The sequence below is a fragment of the Falco rusticolus genome, chromosome 4, assembly GCF_015220075.1.
Source record: "Falco rusticolus isolate bFalRus1 chromosome 4, bFalRus1.pri, whole genome shotgun sequence".
NCBI classification, from domain to species: domain Eukaryota; kingdom Metazoa; phylum Chordata; class Aves; order Falconiformes; family Falconidae; genus Falco; species Falco rusticolus.
The window spans coordinates 80,244,456-80,265,121 of record NC_051190.1 but is presented as its reverse complement, the minus strand read 5'-3'; the positions used below and the strand labels follow the sequence as shown (position 1 = coordinate 80,265,121).

The window sequence follows — 20,666 nt, the reverse complement described above, 5'->3', positions numbered from 1 at the left end:
ATATGACCATTCTGTTAGAGAAACTGCTTTTGCTATTTTACTGTTTTCAAACCTTTATGTTTGGAAGGTTTCAGAGAAACAAAGAAGCTGAAGAATAAATAGGAGACACTATTTTATTACAAACCATCTCTGATAATTTGTATTATCTAAAGAAAATGTCAGGTTCTTTTAATAAAATCTCTTGCATTTCCATTCAAACTTTTTATTATTTCTGTTCTGTAAGTTGTGTAATGTGGTTGACATATTTAGTTGCTGATAGTGAAAAGCCTCTTGGCTGTAAAGAGTGTTTGAAGTGAAACATGCAATTAATATTGAATTTGCTCAGATAAGTGTTCCATTTCTTACAGAGAAATTATGAAAGCTTCTGATATCATTCCTAGTAATAGAGGAAGGTCTGTTAGCATCTGGATTAGTGACTGAAACCAAGGTCTTAAAGGCCACCAAGGGAGTAGTAGAATCACTGTCTGAGCTTCTATTGTTGGATTTTAGCTATTAGTGTTTGAATTATTGGAAAAGGAAAGCACTAAAATAGCTGGCTTTTTTCAAATCTCTCACTGTAATGTGTGCATTTTGACTGCTTATTTAAGAATTGAAACATACTTTCAATAAAACTATTATTTAAATAAATTTAATTCAAATTTATTAATCAGTATATATTGTTACGTCATAAAATAGTGCTCTCTGCAGCTTCAAATTAATAGTGATTTGTAGACAGCACATGTTGTATTTTACCTTCCCTTAGAAGGCAAGAAAATAAATATTCCCAATAGTATCTTTTAATCAGTTTTTGTGTCATATTTTATTCTGTTAACATATATCATAACGGATTGATTGGGTAATAGTAATAGAGTGCTCCAAATGAAATCATGCTGGAAAAATGCTCCCTGGCCCATTAATATTTTCACTTTTACTTTAACATCTAACTTAAATTTAATTCTGGATTTTCAACCAGTGTTCAATTTTAATGTATGATTGGGTGCTGTGGTCTGAACGGTAATGGGGTCTGGCAACATGTTATAAAACGAAGCTTTATTGAGGCAGTAGGAACGATAAGCAGCATCATGCCCATATGGCAGTTTACCTAATCGCCGACAGCAAACACAGGGTCATAAGCGATGCCGTGGCCCTGGCGAGCTGCCAGGGGTGCTTGGTGTCCAGGTCATCTGGCAGCAACAGCTAATTGTGCAAATGCCTACTGCATGCGGGTAAAAGTTGGGCCACCCATTGGCTTCAGCAATGGCAATGTGATGGGAGAAAATGCTCCCTTACATCAATAACGTGGGCAGCATGCTGCCTGTGCTGCCAGCACCAGGCAGGGGACAGGGTATCGGCAGTCTGTCTACACTGCTGATACTGGTCTGAGGGTAGGGTGTCTGGAGGCAGGGCATCAGGTGCAAGGAGGCAGTTACTTGTGTGAATGTCTTTAGGTGCTCTACAACAAAACGTTGCACTAATGTGTAGATTGCACAATTACTGCCTATGTTGAAAATGATTTAAGGTTCTTGCTCAACTGAGGCAAGATAATTTAAGGTTTCAAGACAGCTGAAGACTCCCACCTGCATTAGCAGCTGCAGAAGCAGCTAAAATAGGGACTTTCTGTATATGAAATCCACTATTTTGAGCTCTTGTACTTTTCTGGTTGACTATTTCAAACCTTTCTTCCTGCCTCCTCATGGTCACTGTACCTCAGCTCCACTCACACTTCTTATTGACTCTTCTAGAGATTTCCCTTTTTCTCTCTGTTTGACATAAATGTTCCCAGTAAAGAAAACAATTGATCAAAAATTTAATGCAACTAACATGCTTGCAGTCATCACGTTGTTTACTCTGCATGTGCATTATAGGTATCTCCCCTGAGCTTGATCTAGCTTGTGAACTCCACGTGGTAGCACCTGGGCATTCTAGTTCTCTGAAGCTGCACAATATCTAACACAGTAAGGTCAGATGTGGTTGGTCCTTAGACCAATAAAATGAACATGAGTAATAGAGCACATCTTCCAGAAAAGCATCTAGTTTCAATCTCAGAACTTCTAGGGGGTGTTGGTGTTCGAACAGTTGAAAGAAAAGGAAGAAAGAAGTCTCATTTCTTGGTTGTGTTTGCCTATTGTATAATACCCAGCTCTGATATGATTTACGTAGTCCCATGCTATTCAAGGGAAATTCTGATCAAATGGCATGAAGTCAGGTTTCTTTCTGCTATAACGTCCTACCCTGGAGTGGCTTAATAAAGCCTTAAAAAATCAGACTGGAAGTAAAAATGCAGAGGTTACTAATTAAGCAGAGTGTAGTGATTTGCATATAATAAGGAGATGGTTGGGGAGTGTATTTTATTCCCTTTGCTACCAGCTGACTTTTGTTTTCCAGCCGTGCCATACTGGGTTGAGCTTTCCTTTGCCTGCATCAACCTGCTGTTGAACAAACAAGGGTGCCCTTCTTAAAGTGTGCCCATTCTTTAGATGACTGTGACTATTTTTCACTCCAAGTAAAAGAAGCATCCCAAATAGTATTATAATAAGAAAAAAATGGAAAAAAATTGGCAATGGTATTGAGGATTCAGTAATGAGGTCAAAGTACATAAGACAAATTTAGGCTCCTGCATTTGATTTATAATTAGTTTGTTATACATCCATATGAGGCAAATTCCCGTTATCCAACCATGAACTTGATATTTTAAGAGGGAGCAAGAGCTTCTCCAATTCTCCAATAAAATTGGAATTGAGTCAAATTTTACATTATGATGGAGACTTGGGATAAATGCATGTGTGTCCCTGCTTGGACAAAATTTGTTTTGTAGTGCCACTGAAGAGGGTAAGAGAGATTTTATGGCTGCTAATGTAGTCTGGATGGATAATTACCTCTTGCACGTTCTCCAGAAAAATAAACAGTGACCGTAAGATCGCTGTAAATGTACTTTGAGACATTGAAATTCCCATAACAGGTTTTTTTCTTTCTTTCTTTCTTACTGAGCCCAGAGAACATTTTCATGTTGGTGAGTTTTAAAAATGATTAGGAAAGACTTTTCTGTCGCTCTTACTCCTTTGTAAAGAGTCTCCTTGAAGCAAAGTGACCTTTTTTTTTCAGAGCCTTTTGAAGATTTTTCAGCATAATTCAGGCTGATAAGGATCTCTGCATCACCTGTTTGGCAAGAGGGTGAATGTTTCTTTGTCCAACACTAACCTTCCTTTTCTACTCATTATCTCTGGTGAGGGCTGTTTTAATTGAAGTCATCCCTTCTGAAAGATATCTGCAACCCAGTTCATTATTGATTTTGAAAGATCTGACCTGTTAAAATTTCCTCGCCAATGATTTAACCTTCTTACCTGAAGGTGAATTAGAATAGAGAATGACATTTCTACTTTCCTAAGTGATGTAGCCAAAGGAGCTGTGCTAAACTGGTATAATGCTAGGACAGTCTTTTAAAAGGGTAAGATTTGTTTTTTACTTTGAAGAGTCTTCTAGGTCTGTGCAACAATAGATATTCACTCGGGTGCAGTTGCTTTCTGGAACGGCTTTTAATTGAATATTATTGTATCACAAAACAACGTTCTCAGATTTCTCTCCTTGAAGTTACACTCAGGAATTCAGGTCTAATCAATCATTAGCAAAACTGAAGAATGTGAAATTAAGGAAACTATTTAGCTACCTAGACATTTGATTGACCTGACATCTCAGCATCGTTTCAGCAGTTCTCATGAACTGGGCTCTGTAGACACTTTTTCAAATACATTTTTCCTGATTCCGGCTGCAGTGGTTTCTTGATACGTACTCAGTCACTGTCCTAAAATTTCTACTAGTGTGACTGACTATAAATGCTCGTGCCCCTGTTCAGGTATATAGATGTCTCCCAATATTTTTCTCCTTTAAATCGCCCTTGCACATGGACTGTTCCTTCACTGTGTAGAAAATGAGCTTCATGTTTGTCTAAGATTCTGAAGTAGTGGATGGAAGAGTTTTAAGAATGAATATATGTATATAAGTATACATTGTTTAATGAAGCCTAAACAAGGAGATGTAACACTTGTAATCCATAAAGAGTGCTTTATAAAGTATTCTCAATGTATACTTTTGAATCTTTTCTGCCATTTTGTATCTGTGACATTTATTTCTTTACTCAATAAGTTAATAATCATAAAAAATATTTTGGAATTCACTTCTGGTGTAGTTAATGTTTAATGGAGCATGACTGCATACATATTTAAAGTTTATGGGAATTATCTATTAGTTAATTTTTAAAATTCTATAGATAATTTTCATAATAAATTGTTCTTCCGTTCAGTTTTCTGATGCAGAATCTCTAGCATGGAATTAAATAGCTGTTTCTAGAAAGTTACAGAGTTTATACTAAGTTCTATAATTCATGAACCAGAAACCTTAACAAATAGCGTTTTCTTACTGTCTACTTCCTGAATATATCTACTTATGAATAGATAATGTATTTTAGTCTTTATATACTGATTTAAACTTTGGCATAGTGAAGTTTGGGAAACTGATATTCTGGAAAATATGTAACCAAATACTTCCTTTGTGACTTTTGTGTTTGATATTGATAAGTATGTATTTCACAGAATCACAGAATGACTGAGGTTGGAAGGGACTACTGGAGGTCACCTTGTCCAACTCCCCTGATCAAGCAGGGCCACCTAAAGCTGGTTGCTATGGACTGTGTCCAGATGGCTTTTGAATATCTGCAAAGGTGGAGACTCCACGTTGTGTCTGGGCAACCTGTTCCAGTGCGCAGTCACTCTCACAGTAAAAAAGTGTTTCCTGATTGTTGTGGTTTAACCCTGGCTGGCAGCTCAGCCCCACGCAGCTGCCTGCTCACTCCTCCCTGGTGGGATGGGGGGGAGAATCAGAAGAGTAAGAGTGAGAAACTTGTGGGTTGAGATTAAAGGCAGTTTAATAACTGAAGCAGAAGGCATGCGCATAAGCAAAGCAAAACAAGGAATTCATTCACCACTTCCCATGGGCAGGCAGGGGAGTTCAGCCATCTCCAGGAAAACTGGGCTCCGTCACGTGAAACGATTACTTTGGAAGACAAATGCCATCACTCCAAATGTCCCCCCCTTCCTTCTTCCCCCAGCTTTACATGCTGAGCATGATGCCATACGGTACGGGACATCCCTTTGGTCAGCTGGGGTCACCTGTCCCGGCCGTGTCCCCTCCCAGCCCCTGTGCCCCCCCAGCCCACCCACCGGTGGGTGGGGTGAGGAGCAGAGAAGCCCCTGGCTCTGTGTGAGTGCTGCTCTGCAGGGACTGGAACATCCCTGTGTTATCAACTCTGTTTCCAGCACAAATCCAAAACATAGCCCCAAATCAGCTGCTGTGAAGAAAATTAACCCTGCCCCAGCCAAATCCGGCACACTCATGTTCAGAGGGAACCTCTTGTGTTTCAGTGTGTGCCCATTGTCTGGTCTGGGCACCACTAAAGAGAGGCCGGCTCCGTCCTCTTTGCACCCTCCCTTCAGGTGTTTGTACACACAGGTAAGATTCCCCCTGAGCCTTCTCTTCCCTTCTCCATTTAGATTAGATATGATATTCTGTCTGTACTGCTTTGTGTTCATATTTTGTGGAAAATGAAATATTGCCATTTTATCTCAGCAGCTGATAAAATTATCCCTAAGTTTCTGCTGGCAATAAGAATTTGGTGACAGTAAAGACCAGATTTAAACTATTGTTTGTAAAGTATGATGGGTGCCTTTAAATATCCTGTATTAATGTGAATTTTACTTTAGCATTTGCATGCCTTTCACAGAGTCGTACTCTGGTAAAAAGAAGTACTGTCTGGTTTATCTTTACTGGGCGGGCTTTTAGATTTGTGGCTGGCTTTCTGAAAGAGCAGAAACCAAAGGCTTATATCCTTCCTCCTTTTACTTATTTAATAGCAGTTACAAGTGACATCTGGCTCTGTCTTACCATGTTTTACTTTATGCTGAGCTCTCTAGAAGAATTTCTCTTTCCTGTAGAGTTCTGGTGGTTGGTTTGGGGTTTTTTTTGTTGGGTTATTTTTTATGATCAACACAAGAAATCAGTCAGACTTACATGTAGTTGGGGTTTCTTTCATAAAATTTTTAATTACTTTTTTCCTAAAATTTCAACTAAAAGAATGGGCTCAGTAAATATTTGATGAATACCACACGATGCATATTCTGTTATATATTTTCCTTTCTAAAGGCTTTAACAATATCTGACAAAATCAAAGGCCTACAGTTTTCTTGAAGGCTGAATGAGGACCTGTGTAGAGGAGAATAGAAAGAAAATAGTTTTTGAGGACAGTAAAATAGTAGTGACATAAAATCATTCTGGAGGCATATTCAATGACATTCCTTCCTTCTGATACTTGGCACTTTAGCACAGTTTCCCAAGAAGTGACAAATTAATAGAAAAGACAAAAATTCCTTACTTGTGTTTGCCTTTCTGGAGAGGAACATGCAGTTTACCCCAATACCACATTCCTTCCTCAAGCTTGTAGCTTTGCACGTTTGAAGTCCTCTAATGCCTTCTCCGTCTCTCACCTTATCTTAACTGGGTGGTTTGCCCACATAACAACCGAGTAGATCCTTTCAAATCTACAGAAGGTCTAAAGGGATGCTAAAAAAATATATTAAAAGTTTTACTTGCTATTTAGGCATTCTTCTATCAAGATAAAAGAGTAAAGTAGGTGTCATATCCTAGTGTCATCTAGTGAGATTCTGCTGTTATTTCTTAGGAAATTACCTCTATGAAGTAACTTTAGAAATCAAAGGTAGTACTAGCAATGGAAAGGTAAGCTGGGTTTGTGCTAGAACAGATGACTAAGGCAGAGGTCAGTTGCTGAGTTCGTGTCTCTGTTTCTTTGGTGGATGAGAGGAATTTTAAGAAATCTGGAGTTTTTCGATATGAGAGTATTCTTGTGATGCCTTCCTTAAAATACTTGTGTACTTTTAAATTTTGGCAATAGTGATTCATTGCATTTTTTATAGGACATCTTGGGTTCTTGTGATAGATCAGTGTGAAAATACTACATCAAGGTCATTTATTTTTAAGCAGAAATTTCTGCTGTGGTTAATGGAGAGTTCTGTTTAAAAGCCAAAGTTATGATATGGTCTGATATACTGAAATGACTGCCTACATTAATATTTCATAGAAGTTATGACTTATTTCTAAAACAAACATTAAAAAAAGCTATTTACACAGAAGGGTTTGTTAGATATATTTCCAACATCACAAAAATAGACAAACCCACTTATTTTAATATGATTGTGCAACACATTTGCCAGATGGAAGTAAGTAATAGCCACTTTTTTGAATTTATTTTTTATCTCAGTTGTCTGGAGTTAAAATGATATATTAAAGAGTGTTCACATGAGGACATTACTTATTTTGAATACATTGAAGTGACAAGTTTTATATGGTCCTGACAAGACTTCTTCTAAACTAATATAGATCTATGCTTGTCTGGTACATGGTGGCACCCGTACATCCACATGGCTTAGTTGGCTTTTCTTCCCGTAGTTCTAAGCACTATGTCTACATAATGAAAGCACAACAATTTTAGGGGAAAGTTGCCATTTAAAAACTGAAAATGGGTTTCATAGGAATTCGGCAAGCTGTAGATAATAATGAATAATAAATGAACAGAGGATATGCTTGGGAGAATGTATCTCAGCAAGACATAAATTCTCTAGTGCACTTCAAAAGATTTATGACTGGATTGTTATTTCAGTCCCACACGTAGACAATTTCAGTAATGAAATATTTAGAGGCAAATACAAATAAATATATAAAATTGACCCTTTATGTAATGTTCTGTACTTAAAAGATGCAATTTCCTTAAATTTCCTTTGCTTCAATGAATTAGAAGAAAACCAAAAGGATGACAGGTCCAGAACATTATCCAAGTGATATTCATTAAGTTCAGGTCTCCTATTTTATTTTATTCCGTTAGTGGCGAAGAAAACAACTATAAAGAATCCCAAGATATGATAGACCTTCTTATTTAATCCTTGAATATCTGTATTATCTCTGTTGTGGACAAGGAGGCAGAGGGAAGACACAGATGAGAAATATGCATGCTGTGCTCTATGAATAAGATTTCTGTTAAGAGTAAGAAAAAGCAGCAGCTTATTATCTGGGCTTCTTGCTTTTTTATTAAAACACACCTTTCAACGCAACTGGGAATTAGGGCAAAACTCAAGGGAAAGATACTGAGTAAACTGTGCGCTTCCAGAAAGAAAATGACAGAACATGTATTCCTGCTGCTATTAACTTCTTGCACACCATTTTTCATCAATATGTCTAAATGTGTTTTAAAAATTCATATTGTTGTCCCTGCCTTACACAGAAGAAGCTGAAGTGCAAGGAGATGGAATTGGTGCATATGGATCATCCTGCAAGCTAGCAGTAGGTCTGAGAGTTCAACCTAAATCTCTTTCTGACTTCATGCAACTAAATTGTAGTGTTTTCCTATAACCAACTTCCCGCTACCTTGTCTGACATATATATCTCGCAGGAAGTCTGACCCTTTAAAAAGTCACTGCGCAAAGACACCACATTTAATTTCTGATGTCTGATTCTAGTAGTCTAGTCAAAAAGCTGTAGCCAGTCTCTGAAAAGCTATAGCAGTAAATTTCTTCATATCTCAGTGAAGGAAGTTTTTTTACTTGTTTGCCCTTGGCTAGTGTAAGCAGAGACTGGGATTACAAGCTGCTGGGCTGGCACAAGCATGATGGTGTGCACTGATGGATGTAGCCTGTGGTTGCGGCAGCCACACAACTAGCACTTCTGGCCATCAGCACCACAGCAGGAGGCTATGATGAACAAGGGAAAGAAATAAAAGGGCAGAAAATGAGGCAGAGCCGGAAAACCAGAAGCATTCACTTGGTCTTGGTGCTAATTGAAACAGAAATATTTTGTCTTTTTTAATAGAGCAGCCTGTATGTACTGATGAAAATCACGTTTAATAAACTGATTTGCAAAATTCTTCATGATAGAAGTGAAAGTGATATGATTTGAAGTCCCTATAACGTGTTCAATATGGCTGATTACCATGAGATTGCATAAGACTGGACAGAAATAAACTCTCCTAATCTGCAGCAACACTTGCTGATGCCCCGGTGTTGTGACAAGAGCTAGTGGTGTTTTTTTCAATTGATCTAGTTGGGGCTCACTGATGAGAAGTAAAGGGCAAGCCTTGGTTAGTTAAGTTAGTGCAACAATCTGCATTTCCACGTATAGTCACTGAGAATAGTACAAACAATGAGATTTTCAGGTTAAGTGAGATGTTCTCTTAGCAATGTTTCAGTTAAAATCTGCTTTGAGATTTGCGAGTGAATTGCATGTAAAATGCCAACAGGGAGAAAACAGTGAATCTTGGTTCAAAACCAAGGGGAAAACCTCATCTTAATCTATACAAATCAAATCCTCCTCTTTAATAGGCAGGCATCATGAATTGGTTTTCTCAATAACCTATCCCTTAAAATCAGATTCTGATGCAGGCAGAGCTGTAAAAATCTACAGGGACACAGATAAGAATAATTTGTGGTGAAGTTATTGTTGCTTATGTAATTATAGAGCTTTCATTGTAAAATGCTAATATTTTCTCGGGATTACATTCTGCATAATAGTTGGAAGTAACTATTGATTTCACAGATTTGCTCATAATTGGCTCTGCTGTTCACAGGAGTGGTTTTTGGTTGTTTTTCCTTCCCCACTGCATAAGGTAAAATAGGTTCATGCCATGTGTTTTCTATCATTACATTTCTGGTAGCCTTGCACAGAAAGAACAGCAAATATAGGAGTTTCTAATATGCTTCCTACAACTGATATTTAGAAGGTCATTGAAGAACACATGAATGTTCTTTATATGATGTCCATGTATAAGTATTAATGGAATCAGAAGGTTGTACCTTGGTGTGTGACGTGGAAATGGTGGGAAAATACCAGGGAAGGCATTGTATATGCTCACCACATTACTAGACCTTCTTCAAGCCTCTGTTTTTTGTTGCTGTAGGAGATGGGTATGGGCATACATAGGTCTCTGGTCTGTCGCAGTATAGCTGTTTCATGCAGGAAATGAAGAGCAGCTTTCACCTGTAGTAATCAGAAAAAACAAAATGGACATATGCAGGAGAGATACAAGCAAAGGTTAATGAAGCCTTTCATCCAACTTACAAAGCCTGCGAGAGTGTTTGCTGTGTATGGGAATCATCATTTTGTCAAAAGAGCGTTATCTGGCTTTTCAGCCAGCAGTGTGACTAGAGAGAGAACAGGAGTGTGAGGAATACGTTAGTATGGTTTAACAGCACCTCTAATGAAACTAAGAAATGTTCACGAACCAGCTTTATATGTAAACTGACTGTGGGCTGGAAGAAACAGTATTCAATATCTTATAATATCAGAAGTATTTATTACAACATGACTAGAGGCTCAAAGCAGTGTAATTGCTTTGTAGAACATAGAAGCTCTGTTTCTCTTTAAAGCATGCTGCTTCAATTAAGTATTCCTTTCGTGTATTCATTCAATATTCATTTTGGCTGCTACTGCTATGCTATGTAAAGGAAAAAGGAATAGTTAGAGGAACTCATGGTAAAACAAACAAAAAAAAAAAGGTTTGAAGGAAGACTGTTTTAAAACTGAATAATGTGAGAATTAACTTAAGTGTATAATAAGCCTAAAGGAAAGGATTTAATTACAGGTTATGACAACAGCACAAAGCCAGATAGTTCTGCACTGTGAGCTGTCAGCCTTTCATGTTTGTGTCTGCACTAGCATATACTTCAGATAATCATGTTGCACCACTACTGTGAGCTGGAGGCTCTCGATAGCTTCAGTGTAGATAGTGGTTTTCAAGGTGTTAATGCCACTGTACATTCAGATTACTTTGGGAACAAATGTGGTATGAAAAGTGGGAGCCCTGATAGAGTTCATTTAAAAATTTGAATCCACGCAGCTAGAGTAACAAAATAAATATCCAACAGTGACAAATATAAGGAGGTGGTTGAGTTTTTCTCTTTTTTTTACTTTTTTTTTTAAAAAAAACCACATTGAATTAAGTTTTCGGACCTGTCCGTCTGTGGGATGAAGAACTAACATTTTATTAAATAAAGGAGAAAATATTTGAGACCTTTTTGTTTCTTTATGTATTTTTTTGTACTACATACTTGCCTTTTACCTTCTCCATGTTTATAACAGATGAAAAAAATTTTCAATATCTGTTACAATTGTCACAATGTTAAGGCAGAAAAAGCACAAAGCAGACAAAACTCTCCTCTACCAAGTGAAATGTGGTGCTAAAACTGCCATGAATTATGGCACAGAAGGCCACTCCAACACTGTGAAAGTATGTTAAATTTAACATTTTTTTCTTATGGAGTCACAACCTTGGTTTAGACACACCAGTTTTCTAATATACAAAAGGAGTACTTGCTGGAGGAAAAGAGGTAAAATTTGGTTCCAGTAATTTGTGAAGTTCTAGTATGAAGATGGTTTGATAGGGAAACAGTGAATACGCTTTTTGCAATGCTGTCAGAATTTAAACTGGTATAGTTACTCAGGTTTATTTCATGTGTTTACAGTCATGATTTTAAGAGAAACTTGAGAACAGATGGATAATGCTAATTACCATTAATAGTACCAGGAACATGTGTGAATGTATTTTCCCGATGGATATTAATAGGGGAAAAAATAAAAAGGGACCACATTTCTAAAGTACCTTAATAATTACGTGCACACGTAGAAAGATACCTAAGTGGCTGATTTTTATATACTTTCAAGTTTGCCTTTATCTTTATCTTATTGTTTGAAAGTGTACACCGAAAAGTTGGGGAAACAATGTGAAATTTGTAGATTAGATTAATCTACATCACTGTTTTTTAATGTTAGTTTTTATATTTCCTTGTTAATTTGAGAAAGATGAACAACTTTTTCTTCAGATTCTGAAATTATTTGAACTGTAGTGTGGTTTACACTCTCCCTTGCAGTATCAGGAAACAAAAAATTTGACCTAGGAGTCAAATCCTTTGTAGGTATATTTGATTGTCCATTTCCATCCTCTGAATCACAGGTGTTATGTTTTATTATGTTGAGAATCTTTTCCTTTTTTCTCTCTCTTCCATATCCTCAATCCATTTTCTTTGATGCAGACACTGCCTTGCATGTTCTTTTCAACCTCTGAAAGAGGAGCAGAGAAAGACAAAAGCATTAAATAGAAACGACAGTGAAGGTGATCCATAGCACTCCTGGAGGGGAGAGTTGCTGCCTGCTCTTTTGCCAGCTAAGTCGTACGGCGCCCAGGGAGTCCCGCCATGGGTGGGAAAGGTGCAGAAATAAAGGTTTTGTTATGAGTGATCTTCTACTGTTTTGGCACTCCTGATAGTATAAATTACAGAATCTGTCTCTCCAAATGCGGCCGGCTTGTCATGTTGACAGCATCTCAGATTCTATATTTAAAAAAAAAAAAAAGGCCATCAAGAATTTATCTAGAATGAGGATGTTTTGCTGTATTACTTCTTCCCAGTGTAATAGGGAATGTGTCTGTATCAATGAGACTCGGTTTGCTATTTAGACTTTCAAAATTAGCTACTGCCTATGATAAAAATATTTTGTTGCTGCCACAGTTTTTCCTTTGCCACCATAATTGTGTAAAGCAAATATAGATAATATAGGTATACTGTACCAAGTTATAGACATGCTTATTGTATTTTAATTTAGCAATTAAATTAAATTAGGATCTACAAGTGATTTTGACAGCAGCTCTGAGGCTGTTACATTCTCAGTGGCCAGCTGTTCATCCTGCTTCTTAACCGGCTCCGCTATCAAGAGCTGCAGTTTGCATTCACTGCCATCTCCCGAGTCCTTCAAAGACTTCTTGATCTGTGTCTTTTTGACCTCTCCTGAGATTTACTGCTTAGACTTGAACTGTATCTTGTAATATTGGTGTCCTTCTGACTCTCAGCCCTGTATCACCCAGTTAACCTTCTCAGCCCTCATCACAACCTTCTCAATACAGAGAAGTTTGAGGTCTCCAATATTGGGTAAGGTTAGCTTGTTTCTGAACTTAGAAAAAGTAGATTTCTGCTCATCAGTCTCTCAATAGTCTCTTTAAAGACAATCCTCTCAAAATACTGAGAACTAAGCTGCTCACTGTCTTGTGCAGTCCGAGTCTCTCTCTTTGGCATTAGACTGTTAATGCTACTTACAGGCATCAAACCAATAATACAAAATGGGTCAAAACCAATTCTCACTAGAAGAACGGCAAAATTCAGATTAAATCAGTGGTGCAACCCTCATTTGTTTAAAATAGGAGTAATGTCTTGCTCTGCTTTAAGACATATTTTGAGTTTTATGTTTGGGGACAGCTGGGGAAGGTTTTGTCTATTTTTTCTTATTTGTGTGTGGCGAAAGGCTGGACGGATTTTCACATAGCCTTATTTGCCCTGAATCAAAATTAAAAATAAGTTTTTTCTGCTTCCAATAGTAATAAATTTAGTACCTGAAACAATGTTAATATATAAGATATTAAATACTATGATAGATTACTTTGTTCTTGGTTTACTGCAAAGCTGTCAGTGCTTTAGTGGGGGTTTTGTCTTGATTTTTTGACTCCATTGTGATCACTCCCTGAAATTTCAAAATAAACTTGCAATAATGGTTAATTCACTTACTTTCCTGCTTCCTAAAAAAAGAAATGTTAATCCTCCAGAAGCTTAGAGGGAATCTTAATATTGTATTATATAGTAATCTCTTCAGAAGACAAAGAATTTCAAAAGACATTTTAAACTCACTAAAACTTTGGTGACAACTCCCCACAACAAAAAAGAAGCAAGGTTCCTATTTATTCCTGTAACTGCCATTTGTAATATGCTGATTAAACACAGAATGGTTAAATGATGATATTTTCATGAGACAGGTACAGCTTACTGCAGGTAGACTATGACTTGTTCATCTAAACATGTTTAAAACAAAATCCGAAGAAAAACAACTTTGCATTTGCAGCATATGCAGTGCAAAATGGTTTGAGCAGACATACATCCCATCGCCTGGGTGTAACTGGATCAGCCCACGGCAGGGAGGGCTGTGTCTGCATGAAGGCTGTTTCAGTGGGGGAAAAAAGAACCTAAAGAATACTCATAAAGAGCTAATTAAAACATCATATGAGGCCTTGATTAGGATCGACAGCTTTCCGATAGGCTTTCTGTTGTTGTTACTAATGCTTAACATCGCTGAGAATTTGTGAAAGAGCAGCCACCCCCCACGCACCTCCTGCAGCTCTGAACTGATGGTGGTGGACAGGACTCTGCATTGCCTTCTGCTGATCTCTTTCATTGCTGGGCTGCTTATCTGTGCTACAGTAGTTTCTGTGAGATTACTTTTATCCCCACATTTCACATTTACAAATGTTGTGTTAATTGTACAGCCCATAATAATGCTGTAATATAAAACATATGTTGCAGGTGATCTGTATGTGGTTTTCTCAGACTTCTAAGGATCATGCAAAGCCTCTGCCTTCATTGGTTTTCCATGATGTATCTTCAGTGATGTCTTGACCAGCCAGCAAAGAAATATTGTAAGCATGTGCTGGGTGCTTCTTCTTCAACCTGTGGCAATGAGAAGAAAGCCTGGCAGTGAATCAGGACTGCGTTGGGATGCACTTCTTGTTATTTGGATAGTCACAAAGCCCCTTTACTCAGTTCAGAGACATTTATTCTCCTGCTTTTTTGTGATTATTTTCAAATGAGAATCATGTCTGGCCTTGATGCTCACAGTGTATTTGGGGCCACTTAAATTAGAAGTGAAATACTGTAGGCTCTTCGTGTTCTTGGCAGATAGAGATCTGTACCTGTAAAGGGAATTGTAGAGGAGCTTCTGTCTCTTTGTGAGGTCCATGTAAAGAATGTATGGCGACAACATTCCTCAGCTAGTGCTTGAGGTTAACAACAGTGACTTGTGATCCTACAAGCAAATGTGGATAACCTCACTGAATGTTTCAAAGCAGGGACCAACTGAAAACTGATGGAAATGTTGGTTAAGTGAATACCAGTTCTTGATTTCAAAGAAAAACAAAATTAAAATTGGCATTTCCCAGAATAATTTTGGTCAAAGCAAGTTTCTGTTCATATTGCTAGAAATAAATCTTTTTAAAAATAATATTTTGAAAGCTAAATAAAGTAACAAAGTAGAAATTCCTCTTCTCACCCCCCCCCCCCCCCCCCCCCCCGAAGAAGAAAACTGGATTAAAACTGGATTAAGGTAAACTGTTGAGATTGCTGACATGTTTATAGGCTTTTTTAAATTAATTGCAAGTTAGCAACTTATTCTAAAGGAGCACTGAGTATTGGAAGTGTTAGGGTGGTTATTTTTTTTTTCCTTTCTCCCGCCCTGCTCCCTATGTCTTCCAGAATCCCAAAGAGAAAAGTGGAGAATGGTACTGGTTACGCTTTTTTTTTTTCCTCATTGGCATTACACTTGTTGAAGAAGTAGTTGTGGAGCCATTTACAGAGTTGGGGAAGATGGCACAGAAAAGAGAGAAGGGTGGGGAGCATGGGGGTATGGCATGGAGCAGGTGGCCAGACTGCAGAGGGAGAGGGATTTCTGGAGGCCAGAGAGCACAGGACAGAGTTTGCTGCTGCTCAATCATTGTATGGGAGGGAAGCACAGAGTCACAACGGAGGCTCAGAGGGCGGGGGGAAGAATTGTGTATAACTCATTTATTGTTCTCCTTGCTTTTGCTTTCATCTTTCTTTCTTTAACACTTCTCCCCTCCACATGGTTTAAGTTTCTGCGCAAATGAAATTTGTCAAGTGTGGAAGCCCTTTAGTCTTTTGAGGAAGCTCACTAAGGAGAAAGCCTAAACGTTTTGGAGGTTTAGAAAGCCTAAGCTTTTGGAGCCCTGCCCCAAAGCTGTGGCTCACTGTAGGGCCCTGTCAGAGTCATATAAAGAAGCGTGCAGTAGAGTGCAACTTTTAAGTTTTTGGTGTACTTGTAACCTTGTACTCTAAATGGATTATTTTGCATTTAAACTTAAAAAGCAACTTAATGTGGATAAGGGGGAGGGTCAGATACCTCAGTAATAGTTCTGCGTCAACAATAATGTGAACCTAGAGGTCCTGAGTAGTAGTTTGCTCAAAGGTTCATGTAAGTGCGGTTTGTTGGTACTCACTGGCAATGCTTTTATTAAATTGTATGCTGTTTCACAGCAAAAGCAAAATAATGCAGTTTAATGCATGAGCCTGTCTACCTCATTATTATTTTGGATCTAATTCTAAAAGCAACAATTTTGTAATCTAATGAAAGAGCTTGTTTTTGCCTCATTATGACACTCATGTACAGGTTCATTCCCTCCCCCCCCTTTACATTGCCAAAGGCAGTAGTTAGTACATTGAGGCTGAGATTTTTATCATTTGCATTAGTGTCAACATATCAATGATTTGGATTGAAGATACTTAGATGTCAAGTACAATTTTTTAGGTACAATGGGATTTCTTGGAAAATCTGGTAGAATCCCAAATGGTCAAACTCTTCATCTGGAGTATAGTAAAGACCTGCTCATTACAAAGAGGGATTTCTTCATGAAACACACATAGTATACAAAAGATGCAGTGATCTGATAAGACAGAAATTTGTACTTGGCAAGGTGAACGATTTAGCTTTATTTCAATCATGATCATTTTAGTATTTCTGTTTTATTTGGAGATTTTCTGCAGTGTTTACTCTTTCAAAGTTGGCAAGTGTTCAAAGCAGTATTCTGGGAAAATGATATCAGTGTAAATACACTACTCAGGGTAAATACACCTAAATTAAATACAACAATGATTATGTCAATTGTGGAAGGCTGGTTAGAGATAAAGTAGGGTAATCTTGCTGAAATGGAAACTGAAATGTATTTGTAATTAATATACATTTGTTTTTCTAGCTAGTTAACTAAACCTTGGAAACACTAATTCAACCTTAATCTGCAAAAAATACTGAGGAGTTTCCATGGGCTGACTTGGTCTCTGCCAGCTGGCATTGCTATGGATTATTAATGCTTAGGATTTTAGAACTACAAACAAACTGTTCAGTTGCAGTGTCCGCTTAAGAAAAGAGGCAATGAGGATCAGAGGGTAAGTGTATAACCTACCATCAGCCCATTCCCAAACCGTTACTGAAGTTAATGTTGGATGAACAGCTGAAAATTGTGTTGAAGTCAATGAGAATTTTAATGCTTGTGGGAATCAGTAATAAGATGTGGCTTCATATTCCTTCCAGGCATTCAATAAGAAAGTGGTGTACACAATTTGTACCTGCCGTAGTTTGTTCAACTTACTCTTGTGCAGTACCAGAATTATTCTGCTTTGGAAATTACAAAGGTTCAGCCCAGCATGTGCCACAACTTTACTTACACAAATAGTCTTGTTACTGGGATCATTCAGATGAATGAGGATTGTGTGGCTCGGCCCCAGTTTCTGCAGGGAACATGAGCACTCAGTCAGAGAAAAGGTCTGTGTGACCAACGGTCTGCAGATAGATATCTTTTCTTTGGTAAATGGTTACAGGTTGGTTTGTTTGTTTGTTTTTCCTGAACTGCTTGTTCTTTTGCTCTTTCGTAGTAAGTCAGTGCATGGTGTGTATGAGGGGAGGTCTTTAAAAACCTGAAAAGCACAGGTTTTTTACCCTCTGATTTGTGGATTTTGTGAGCTGAACCTGCTCAATATTGCAGGTTTTAATAATGGAAAAAGCAGCTATATCAGCTTTCAAGGATATAGTGTTGGGGTTTTTTTTTGTTTTGTTGACACTGATTATAAGAATATGTTGAATATTTACCATAGACCTTATATATTTTAGAAAAGCAATGAGTACAAGTTACTTATGTGTACAAGTTGCTCCTGGGGAGATTCCAGTAGGACACAAGAGGAAAATTTTTCACAGTGAGAGACATCAGCCATTGGAATAATCTCCCCAGGGAAGTGGTGGATTCTCCAAAACCGGACACTTTCAATGCAGCTGGACAGGGTGCTGGGCCATGTTGTCTGGACTGTACTTTTGCCAGAAAAGGTTGGACAAGATGATCCTTGAGGTGTCTTCCAACCTGCTATTCTGTGATTCAATAACTTCTGTTCTTTGGAGAGTTATCAGCCGGTGTGTCTCTGGTATGTCTTCAAGAACTCACTCTGTATAATAATTTCACAGATTGTGTGGAACAAACACTCCTTAACTGGTTTTAATTTTTATTTTAGTTATAATAAATGAAAGAATAGAAGTGACCTACCTAAAATTACCTTTGTTTTTCAAAATGTATTCTTTTGTTATTCTTACTATTTAATACAATATGGAATGAAGAGAACACAATATTAATTGGCATCAAGGTGTAGAGAGTAGTGCAGTAGAAATGTGAAGGAAAAACCAAAACAGTCCAGTAAAGGGTATTTATGCAGAGAAAGTAGATTAGATTCCTGCCTTGGAGAGGCAGACTTTGACTCCCGTCTTGCTAGTCAAAACTCCATGATCACTTTGTGATTGCTCAGGTCTTAGTTCTCTGTGTGATTAATTCCTTGTAAGTAAATATTCAATTTCCCTAGGATAAAAAGTGAAATATATCTGTCATCATCAAAATAGAGGATGAAGAATGATCCCATACTTATATTGTGCTTTCTAAGTTTCCAGGAAAGAAATTCTTAGAGGAACAGGAAATGCAAAACTGGTTCTGTGAGCTCAGTTTTGCATCACAGCAGAAAAACACTTAAGTGTGCAATGTTAGCATCTTCTCTTGTTTTCCAGGTCCATGGGGGAGATGCATGGGTGATGAATGTGGTCCAGGTGGCATCCAGACGCGAGCGGTGTGGTGCGCCCATGTGGAGGGCTGGACCACGCTGCCGACAAACTGCAAGCAGCCGGAGCGGCCAGACAACCAGCAGAGCTGTTTTCGGGTCTGCGACTGGCACAAGGAGCTGTATGACTGGCAGATTGGCAGCTGGAACCAGTGCCAGCCCGTTCTGTCCCGCAGCCACGAGAAGCCCCTGGAGTGCCTCAGAGGGGAGGAAGGGATTCAGACAAGGGACATCACCTGTATCCAGAAATCCAATGGGGTGCCAGCTGAGGATGTCATCTGCGAGTACTTTGAGCCCAAGCCCCGCCAGGAGCAGGCATGCCTCATCCCATGCCGGCAGGATTGCATCGTGGCTGAATTCGCCCCCTGGTCAGAATGTTCAAAGACCTGTGGCAATGGGCTTCAGCATCGAACTCGGCATGTTGTGGCTCCACCACAGTTTGGTGGATCTGCTTGTCCTAACCTCACCGAATTTCAGATCTGTCAGTCTAGCCCGTGTGCTGCTGAAGAAAGCCTGTATAGCCTAAATGTGGGACCCTGGAGCGCATGCTCAGTGCCCCATTCAAGACAAATAAGGCAAGCAAGGAAACGCGGGAAGAATAAAGACAAGGAAAAGGACAGAGAAAAGGCAGTTCGAGATCCCGAGACTCATGAGTTAATTAAGAAGAAGAGGAATCGAAACAGACAGAATAGACAGGAGAACAAATACTGGGACATACAAATTGGTTACCAAACCAGGCAGGTCACTTGCACCCACAGAAATGGGAAAACTGCTGCTCTGAGGTAATCATTGTTTATTAGTCTGCACATCTTTTTCTCTGTTGAAGGTAAAGCATGCAGAAGTGCACATGTGTTATTTTACACAAGCCCGAATCTCAATATGGGGCACATGCTATTTCCATTATGAACATCCCTTATCAAGCTCATGGTGTTTCTGTGACATGAAACATGCAAACTGTGCTGGTGATCATACTAAGCATCATATAAATATGCACTGTTAAACTATGGTAACTCCCTAGCCTCTCTTTGTCTAAACAGATTTCCTCCAAAAGCTTGAAGATATTTTTCAAATGCCTGCTCTCTTTCTGTGGGCTCGGGCAGGTTTTCTCTCTCTAACAAGTCGTGTGTGTTTGGAAGAGGTGATGTTACTGCTTTTAAAGTTCTGGGCACAAAGACTTAACAGGAAGCTGGGCTAGGTCAGACTCACAGTAAAAGCAGAAAACAGAGAAATCTGATGCATGAGAAGTCAGTATCTATTCTTTCCAGTACCTTTTGTTTTGAAATAGAAGAGCATGAAATACTATTTGTCCTTCTTGATTCCTATAGCAAAATTCCTGGAAGGACTGTGAAATCTCTCTGTTCCTTCCAGGTACTTCCTCTTTTTCTCTCTTATCTACGTTTTTATTCTGTCTATCTGTTTTTTCTGACATTTTGAAAAAAATAATTTATTTATTATTTTACTTTTCAAGAGTTTTGGCAGTCTCAGATGTTTTGATAACTTTTTATAGGCTTCTGGCTACATTTCTACAACTGTATTATCTTCCACTTGTTTGTTTTACCTGGCATTCTTGTGCTAGCTCATTTTTTTCCCCTAATTATCCTCCAGAATGTTTTTGTCCAACTCAAAACTCTTTCAGTATAGTTTACCTTTCTCTGTCTTTCGTGTGACTATTTCTATTTCCTTCCCTCTAGTTCAATGCATGATTATTCAGTTTTACTTCAACTGTGAAATGACTAAGATATCTTGCTGAATGAGGCTGACATCCATTGCTGCTATGTCCCTGTTTATGAACTTTTTTCAGGGTATTTTACTTTGGAGTTTTTGTTGTGCCAGTTAAACATTCTGTCATAGAACTTGCAATTGCTTTGAACTTTCCTCTCTATT

The 20,666-nt window shown here is 38.3% G+C and overlaps 1 protein-coding gene across 2 annotated transcripts in view; it reads left to right on the top strand.

The window, feature by feature from the left end:
• THSD7A (thrombospondin type 1 domain containing 7A) overlaps positions 1 to 20,666 on the top strand; it is a 287,802-nt gene that overhangs the window by 142,890 nt on the left and 124,246 nt on the right. For both annotated transcript variants that reach the window (XM_037383975.1, XM_037383974.1), the window contains exon 4: positions 18,733 to 19,564. In XM_037383975.1, coding sequence (XP_037239872.1) covers positions 18,733 to 19,564 — 832 coding nt within the window. The remainder of the gene's footprint in view (positions 1 to 18,732; positions 19,565 to 20,666) is intronic.